General features: G+C 29.4%; 1 protein-coding gene across 3 annotated transcripts; it reads left to right on the plus strand.

Annotated features, from left to right (window-relative positions):
• Positions 1 to 5,250: 5,250 nt before the first annotated feature.
• Positions 5,251 to 9,685, plus strand: LOC120082203 (carbamoyl-phosphate synthase small chain, chloroplastic). 3 transcript variants are annotated; one of them, XM_039037476.1, is made up of 11 exons: positions 5,251 to 5,403; positions 5,577 to 5,779; positions 5,876 to 6,008; positions 6,807 to 6,895; positions 6,978 to 7,038; positions 7,141 to 7,208; positions 7,324 to 7,452; positions 7,538 to 7,647; positions 7,763 to 8,110; positions 8,213 to 8,378; positions 9,417 to 9,685. In XM_039037476.1, exons 2-11 carry the CDS (start codon positions 5,635 to 5,637, stop codon positions 9,476 to 9,478), a joined length of 1,311 nt encoding a protein of 436 aa, XP_038893404.1. In that variant the 5' UTR covers positions 5,251 to 5,403; positions 5,577 to 5,634; the 3' UTR covers positions 9,479 to 9,685. The 3 variants fall into 3 exon arrangements, with proteins under 3 accessions (XP_038893404.1, XP_038893406.1, XP_038893405.1); XM_039037478.1 differs by having other exon boundaries at positions 9,429 to 9,685; XM_039037477.1 differs by having other exon boundaries at positions 5,382 to 5,403; positions 5,580 to 5,779.

Consider the following 9,685-nt stretch of genomic DNA (forward strand, 5'->3'; position numbering starts at 1 on the left):
ACTATTCTCTTTAATAAGAATATTATTTATTTTAAAATCGAAAAAAAGAAAAAGTCCTCCCCGAGTCGTCTGTGCGAGTCTTGATTGTTCTGAGGTTCTCTGCCTTTTTCTCACTCTACCGTTCCACTAGGCCTTCAGCTTTTTTTTTTTTTTTTTTTCACTTTCATTCAAATGTTCTCCTTTACTCTCCTACTCTTCCCTCGATCGGTAACGGTGCATTTCCGATTAGGTTTCTTTCGCTGCTTTATCTTGAAGACGACGTGGCAATATTCCAAAATTGGGTAGAGCCGCGAAACGTCCTAAAGAGAGTGGGCTCCACAACTCAGCCAATAACAAGATTAAAAATTTAAAAATAAAAATAAAAAACCAAGAAATAAAAAAAATCAATCTTTTGTATAAAAATAAGTTGTTAAAGCGAAAGAATTCAAAATTAAAAAAAAATAAATAAAAGTAAGAATAATAAAAAAGAATAGGAGATATCTCATAGAAATCTATATTTAATTCAATTATTCACATATGAAATTCAAAATTCAAATACTAATTTGATTTGATTTTAAATCAATCTTTTAAATTGATTAATATGATATTGGACCAGAAAAATTAAGATAAGAAAGTTTTAACGCGAAGATTAAAAAACACTAAAACATTAAAAACAATAAAAATCGAGATTTTAAGTTAAAAGATAAATCGATAGTAATGGCAACTGATTTAATCTTTATAATTAAAATAAAAAATTTTCTTTGAGGAAAAATTAAAATAAACTTACCTCATATATTCATATAACTTTTAGACCGATATGGCAACCCTAGACGGTGAATATGGTTTAATTAAGATATTTTAAAATTAAATCAAGAAAAACTCTAATTTATGCTAAATAACAAAATTGATTAAAAAAATATTTAACAATATACTCAATCAATATCAACCAACAAAATCATGCAATTAAAATTAAATGCAAAACAATAAGTAAATAGTTAGTGAAGAAGATATCTTTTATAATGGTTCTGTCAAACTTAGCCTACATCCACTCTCCCAAATGCCTCTTGGATTTAGATTAAAATATCTCTTTTGACTCTTTACACAAATGAGTCGATTACCTTACTTCTTTTACGGGTTCAAGAGCAAATCCGATTTTCACGGGTTAGGATCTAAGTATTACAATTTTTTTTAAGATTTAAATCCACAATAAAACTCTCTAAAAAGAGTGGGTATACATGTTTGAACTCACACACTTTAATCCTCACACTACCATAGAAATATGAATTTAACAAGAAATTGGGATCTTGTAGAGAGAGTAACAAATGTGGCCTTTTTGCTAATTTTGAGGATTGTAAAGTTGTGAAAAGTTGAAGTAATTTTAGAGAAATGAAATATAAAAAGAGAGGAAAGTGCAGTAAAAATGGAATTTTAATTTGGGTTATTGGATTGTTCAAAAGGTTAAATTAAATTATGGAGATTTAAACCCAGGTAGTGTTAGACACAAAAAAATAATAATAATGTAATAATATATATCTTTTTAAACCATTTCTTTTGAAACCCTACAAAAAAAAAAATATGAGCTCACCATTTGTCAAAAATTAGCCGTTAAACACAAACATAAAATAATAATTATTTTATTTTTAAAAAATTCTTTTTCTTTTTTTAAACCGTTCAAAAATTAAAAAAAAAAAACCTACTATGTGTCACTTCTCCATTTCTCTAAGTGGTTTTTTCTAATTGGTCCATTCTAATGATTTGACGGCCACGTCATTGGTATTTTTACTATAAGCTTCTTTTTGCTATATCTTCCTCCTTTAAATCCCGAATTTAAGAAGAATTGTTATTCTAAGTTTGACTATAGACTATTCAAAATAATGAAATTCTTAATAAACAAAATCAAGTTTGTTATTATCAAAATATTAATTAATTAAATAAATAAAATTAATTAATTTGAGATTAAGAATTAAAAATCAAAAAATAGCCACATTTTATCTTTATAATTAAAATGAAAATATCTTACGTATCCATATAACCATAAATAAAAGGATAAATATTCCATTTAATCTTTATAATGAAAATAAAATTATCTCATCATATAACCATAAATAAAAAATAAAAGTATTAAAATAAAATTCATTTTTTTTAAATGTGAATGTATAAAGTAGGGGAGAATTTTTTTTAATGATTTAAATGTAAAATTACTTCATATATCCCTATGATCATTAATAAAAAGAGACTAAAGAAGAAATCAAATCACAGTCTCATTTAGATCGTATAATTTTTTTCTATTTATTTAAAGTAAATTAGAGATTAGAGAATAAAATGTGATTTTAAAAAAAAAATCGTTTATCTAGAATGAAAAAGAAATTTAGAAATAAAATGTGATTTTGAAAAAAAAAAAAAATCTTTTATCTAAAGTGAATGGGGGATTATTAGAGGTAAAATGTGTTTATTTATTTATTTTTTCCTTTCTTCTAATGTGAATGCATACAAATAGGGGATCTTTTTATTCCTTCTTTAAACGTGAATGCCTGGAAATAGATGGTAAAGTTTTTATTTATTTATTTTTTAATTTAGATGTGAAATGAAATCTCATAATCTTAATAATATAGATAGGTGTAGGCTTTGTTTGAGATTATCGTAATACTTAAAATAATTGCCAACAATTGTGCTAAATAGTTTTTGATAAATTTGAGCTTAAATTTGAAAAAAATAAGTTAAAATGTTTCGTAGATAAATACAAAATATTTTATTTTAGATATAATAACTAAAATAGATTTATCATCAACATTTTTTTAATTTTTTTTGTAAATTAAATTTTAAATAATTGTAAAGTATGATAAATTTTGTTTATTATAGATTAATTTTTAAATAGTAAGGGAAATAGTTTTATTTTAAAAAAATCAACATGATATACTTTTTGAAAAAATTGATACAATTAACTCGTAAGAAATAGAAAAATAAAAAATAGATTTGACTACATAGTCTTTTTAAATATAAAAAAATATTTAAAGATATTTACACTTCTTTTTACTATAAAGTGTAAATATTTTTAAAATTTTTCTATTTATGAGAATTTTTCTCTTAAATAAATAGATAAATATATAAAATAAATACTTCGTTTTAAAATATAAATTTGAAAACTAAATATCAATTAAAAATTATAGCTAGTTTTAGAATAATTAAAAAGCTAATAAAATACTACTCTTAAAGTATACATGAAAAAAGGTGATTTTTAATTGATTTAATTTAAATATATTTTATCAAATGTAAAAAATCGATTAAGATTATTTTTAAATGATTTTTTTGATACAGTGTATTTAGATTATATTGAAAAGACTCTTAGTGAGGGTCGCGGCCTTTGGAAACCGTGAAGAAGCATTACTTTATATCCAAGAACTAGTTACCATAAAAATAAAAGCATTGGATTTGCATTCTACTTTGTATATGTAAGAAAAAGACATATTAAAATTAAATAATAATAATAATAATAATAATAATAATAAAGGACAACTTTAAATAAGAAAAAGTTCTGTAAAATGACGAGAATGCCCTCCACACTTTAAATTCTCTCTTTGCAAAGGACTCCCAATGGACATTAGATGACGTGTCATAATCCATCATATAAGGATCTATTTAGATTGATTTAAGAAAAAAAATTTTTTTTTAAAAAAATTATTTTTATTTAAATGTATTTTTTTTATCGAAATTGGTGAAAATGTACTTCAAAAACTATTTTAAATGATTGTCAAATACTTCGATTTTTTTTAAAATGGTTTATTTTTTAAACTAAACACTTAAAAATGCATTCTAAATACATTCTAAGTGTCACGTAATCAAAGTTTAATTAACATGTTAATCATCAACGTCGAAATTTTATTAGGCCAATTATTAATTAAAATGAGGAAAGAGACCATTAAAATATTTTTTAAAACTAGTAGATTAAAATATTTATTTTTAAATTTGGTGACTAAATAAATATCAACTCTAAATCTATAGACCAAATTTCAAATTGTATTATGTCATTTTTTTGTTAGAAGAATACAAAAAAAAATATGCATGAACTAAATAAATTATTATTATCATACTCTTGAATTTATAATTTGGTTCATCAACCTCCTTACTGTAAAATTATTGGAATAAACCACTTAAATTTTGCATAATGCCTTAACTACTCCTAAACTATAATGGTTACTAATCAAATTCTCAAACTATAATATTGTTAATATGATCTTGAATTCTTTACATTAATTTAAGTTAAACATCAATTTAAAAACCACAAATTCTCCAATGGTTAATATTATACCATTCAAATTTTATAAATGTAAAAGAATGTATAATTTTATAATTTGAATTAGCTTTTCAAATAATCTTATGCTTTAAGAGTTTGGATATTTATATTAGCAAAAATCCCCATGGATCAAGTCCTCGTGAGAAATCCCCAGTTTGACCGGAGACGGGGTCAAACTGGGGGCCCAAAACGGATCCCCGACCGAGGATGAGGAGCATATTCCCATCCCGTCCCTAACCCAAATAAAACTACTGTTTTTATTTCTTTATTTTTAAAATTTTATTTCATAATATTATTTTATTTTTTTTAAATTTTATTTCATAATATTGTTTTGTATATATTCTGTTATTTAATTTAATAATAAAAAGATATTTTAATATTTCTTTATTTTAATATTCAATAAAAAAAACAAAAGTTAATTATATGTTAGTAGTTTTAAGGCTATTGTTTTTTATTTTCTTAATTTTATCTTATAATATAATTAACTTTAATTTTTTATTGAATTTTAAAATAAAGAAATGTTAAAATATTTTTTTTATTATTAAGTTAAATAAATAAACCAATAATAATACTAACTTGTTACTTAAAAAGTGTATCATTTTAATAGAAATACAAAAAGATGATTAATTTTAAATATATATTTTTTAAAAAAACTAATGGGTGGAGAATTTTTTCCCGTAGGAACCCGATCCTTGAACAGGGATTCTCCGACCTCAACCCTGACTCCTCAACACGGAGTATGGGGCAAAGACGGAGAATACATCCCGATTCCACCCTGTTGCGAACTCTTGTTTTCTTATAATTATCCACTTGAAATTAAATTAAAATGGGAAAGTCTCACTTATTCTCCATATAAGATTGAAACCTTGTCTTTTATTGTTATTATTATTATTATACATTTAAAAAAATTTAAAGAATAAAATAGACACAAGTCTCAAACTTTTGGAGGTTAAACTAGTAATTAACCTAATTCAAATGGTTTTGCTAAAATAACGATAATACCCTCCAAAATTGGAATAGTTGTCTCTTTTGTAAAAGAACCCTAAACCCTGAACTCAACTGTAACTCTCGACGCCATAGCCCCACGTACCCACAACCAGAGAACCAAGCGACAGAAGAAGTTGACGGCAGACGTAATTCTTTCTCTCTCCATTGGGATTTTTTGTTATTTTGATAAGCCAACTTTCAAATTCTCAGTGCGGTGTGATGTGGATGTGTGTGTTTTGTAGCGATTGATTGTTTTTTCAATTTCAATTTGTTCTTCTTCAAAGTTTCTTTGTATTCTCCGTTGTTTTTTTCCTCTCAGAAGCGACCACCTTCCAAACTCCTCTTTCCGCTGATCACTGAAGGCACCCATTTGATCAATGGCTATCAGGGTTATGGACTTGGTTTCCGGAGCTTCGTTCAATTGTTTTCATTTCAAAAACGCTAAAGGATATGTGAAATCTAGGGATTTCTCTATCAGATGCTCTGTTCCTCTTTCTTCCACCCATGGCGCTGCCACGATTGGTACTGGGAGGAGTTTCTCTTCTTCTTTTGTATGTTTAATTTTAGTTTTCAAAAGTTACTGTTTGAATCATTATGATTTTGTTTCATTGTCATAAGATTTGGGAGAGAGGCCATGGAAAGTGTCGGATGCTCGGCTGGTGCTTGAAGATGGTTCAATCTGGAGGGCTAAGTCTTTTGGCGCTTCCGGAACCCAAGTTGGTGAAGTGGTTTTCAATACTTCTTTGACTGGGTATGTATGATTGTGGAGCTTTCACTAGAGAGTTCGACTGTAAATCTCATGCCGCTTTAGTGGTTATAGTTGTGTTTATTTATTTTAAGCTTCATCCTGAATCATGATCCCTTTAGGTACTTTATTATTTTATTTTTTATTTTTTTTTAGTGATGAGTATCTGGGCAAAACTTGCGTATCTGACTAATCTCATAGTACAACTCACGTGATCCTACAACATTTGAGTGCCATGAAAACTCTTTAGATATTAAATTCTAGATCATCATGGATTGAATCCATTCCCTTCAAGTCCTTTATTAAACTAATGGCTCTTGTTGACCACTAGGCCAACACGTGATGGTTATTTATGATCCCAAATTTGGAATAATGGTAACTAATGTCCATTCATATCAGCTGGGCCAATATCAGTTTAATTGCTCTGTTACAATCGAAATTGAATATTGAGGTGGATTCATAGATAGAATGTACTAGGGTTGGCCACTGACATGTCAGTTTGCGTCAGTTATGGTTGGTTCCAGTGTTGCCTACTGACCGAGCACATGATGGTTGGTCGGTTTTGGTTGGTTTTGTGTAGCTGGTGAAATGAACAAAATGAGTTAAAAGCATAAATGTTAGGATTGTAATCACGTCTTAATGATTAAAAATGATATAAGTCTCTGCATGTCTTCTGGTTTTCTCTTTGTTTATTCTTTTGTTTCTTATGAGCTTAGTTATGATGTTGAAACATTTTTCTTTCTTCAGTTATTAGTTGACGATTGAGGAAGTTTATTGATGCTTCTGGACATGTTAAATCTGCAGGTATCAAGAAATTCTAACAGATCCCAGCTATGCTGGGCAGTTTGTGCTGATGACAAATCCCCATATTGGCAATACTGGTGTCAATTTCGGTTGGTCACGCCTTCAAAATCCTTGTGTTGTCTTGTCTTGAGAACTGTTTAATAATATTGTCTGAGTATTCTTTTCAATTAGATGATGAAGAAGCCAGGCAATGCTTTCTCGCAGGCCTGGTGATCAGAAGCCTAAGCATAAGGTACATTTCCTTCTTTTTTCTCTGTTTAACCAACTTGTATAAATAAGCAATTAATTTATTCATGACTTATGGCCTCCGTTGTTCCACTTAATGTTCTTCTAGCACTTCAAATTGGAGGTGTAAACAGACGCTTGGTGATTATTTAATAGAGAGAAACATCATGGGAATTTGTAAGTAATTTTATATTAGAGTTTGTCTAACGATAATATGCAGAATCGTTTAAATTCATCACTGCTGCTTTTTCTCTAAGCTATAAACATGTGAGTTTGTTTCATTATGGAGCAGATGATGTTGACACTCGTGCTATTACTCGTCGGTTAAGGGAAGATGGAAGTCTTATTGGTGTTTTAAGCACTGAAAAGTCAAAATCTGATGATGAGCTATTGGAAATGTCTCGGTCATGGGACATTGTTGGTAAGGATTTAGCCCAAAAATTGCAATATGTAACATTCATAATATGCTGGAAGCGATGAGTAATATTCTTGCTTCCATTTGGCAGGTGTTGACTTAATTAGCGGTGTTTCATGCAAATCACCTTATGAATGGGTGGATAGAACAGATTCGGAATGGGAATTCAAATCTGGTGGGTACAGTTCCAAGACCTTTCATGTGAGTGAAGAACCTTAAGATTATATTTTATTTGTATTGCTACGAGCCTACAACCTTTTTAGTATTTTGTATTTTGGCAATGCACCTTTACATTGATACTTTGTGTTGAAAAAAGGTTGTGGCATATGATTTTGGAATCAAGAGTAACATACTTAGGCGCTTGGCATCTTATGGATGCAAAATTACTGTTGTCCCTTCCACATGGGCGGCATCAGAGACCTTAAAGTTGAAGCCAGATGGGGTTCTTTTCAGCAACGGTCCTGGTGATCCATCAGCCGTTCCTTATGCTGTTGAAACAGTCAAGCAACTGCTTGGAAAGGTTCCTGTTTTCGGAATTTGTATGGGCCATCAATTGCTTGGTCAGGCCTTGGGTGGTAAGACCTTCAAAATGAAATTTGGTCATCATGGAGGCAATCATCCCGTTCGCAACTTCCGGAACAACCGTGTAGAAATTAGTGCTCAGGTGTGCCTATATCAAAATTTATCAACTTCATATCTATCATTCATGTTCTAATGGTTTTTATTGAGACTCATTGCATTTGATTATGTGTTTTTTTTGTGGCAGAATCACAACTACGCCATCGACCCTGCATCCCTTCCCGAGGGTGTCGAAGTAACCCACATCAATCTCAATGATGGAAGCTGTGCTGGCCTTGCTTTCCCAAAGCTAAAGATTATGTCTCTTCAATACCATCCAGAAGCATCCCCGGGACCTCATGATTCTGACTCTGGTAACAAAAATTTTAGATTAACTTACGAATGATTTTGGTCCTGTTCTCTTTTGATTCTGTTTCCTAGTTTAGTTTTTGAACTTTCGATTCTTGAACTTTTATTCACATTCTCTTTTGACATCCTAGTTGTTAGATTCTCATTATATTATCATCATTTTAGACATTGTGGAGGTGAATGACAATTCAGGACAAAACTTGATGTTACCTAAGTTAAAAGGACAAAGAGAAATAAGTTCAAAGGGTGGGGCTATAATAAAAATTCTTATAGTTTTGGCTAGAATTGAAAATGAATAGAAATTCATGGACCTTAGCCATATTTAAACCAGGAATGAATACATCAAAACATACAAAGTTTAGTCCGATATTGGAAATATTAAAAGGTATAGATAGATTTATTTCGGTGTGACTAGGGGAAGATGTCATCCTAAAGCTTCAGGATTGATCAATATATGAAGTTTAGTCTACCCAAAAAAAACAAAAAAAAAAACTCAATTTTCCCCTCTAATTTTTAGAGTAATTTTTTTTATAGCTATGTCCAGCCATGTCCAAAATTAGAAACAGATATATATATTTAATTCAAACACATTTTCTAGCATATCGGACATGTGCTCGGACGTATCCATGTCTAGCATGGATACTTTGCCGAAAACAAAGTGTCTGTGCTTCCTAGGCTAAAACTTCAACTATTGGTACACTAGATTTAGGGCTTGTTTGTGAGTGATTTTAAAATGATTAGAATCATTTTTGTCATGTTTAAAATCCCTCCTTTATATGTGATTTTTGTACCATCCAAATTGATTTTGAAGGATTAAAGACATGTTTAGAAGTGATTTGTACCTAACGAAAATGATGCTAGGAATTTCGAAATGACTCCCAACTTGTTCTTATTTCACATGTGTGTCACATGTAGTATTGTCAAACCTAATCAACAGAATGTATGATTTGCAAAGGAATGTTTGAAACTTTCTGCAACATGGAATTTGCAAGTTTGTGGTAGGTTGATTTTTGACTGTTTTGTGACTGATCTAAACCAAAAAGTTTTTGTTTCAGTTTTTGGAGATTTCATAGAGATGATGAAGCAAGAAAAGAGAAATGGTTGATTTGATCAGATCAGGCTTTGCTCTCAAAATGGGAGAGTGGTTGGTGTTGGTGGTAGTGTTATGAAAAGGGGTTGTAATATATATTTCCCCTTTGATATAAACTGTTTCCTTCTCTGTATCATTGTAGCATCTCAAGCCAGATGGTTTGCTTGAAAATATATATAAAAAAAATAATATCTATTTTAACGGGGAGATTTCATTGTTGGA

The sequence above is a fragment of the Benincasa hispida genome, chromosome 7 (genome assembly GCF_009727055.1).
Source record: "Benincasa hispida cultivar B227 chromosome 7, ASM972705v1, whole genome shotgun sequence".
Taxonomy (NCBI): domain Eukaryota; kingdom Viridiplantae; phylum Streptophyta; class Magnoliopsida; order Cucurbitales; family Cucurbitaceae; genus Benincasa; species Benincasa hispida.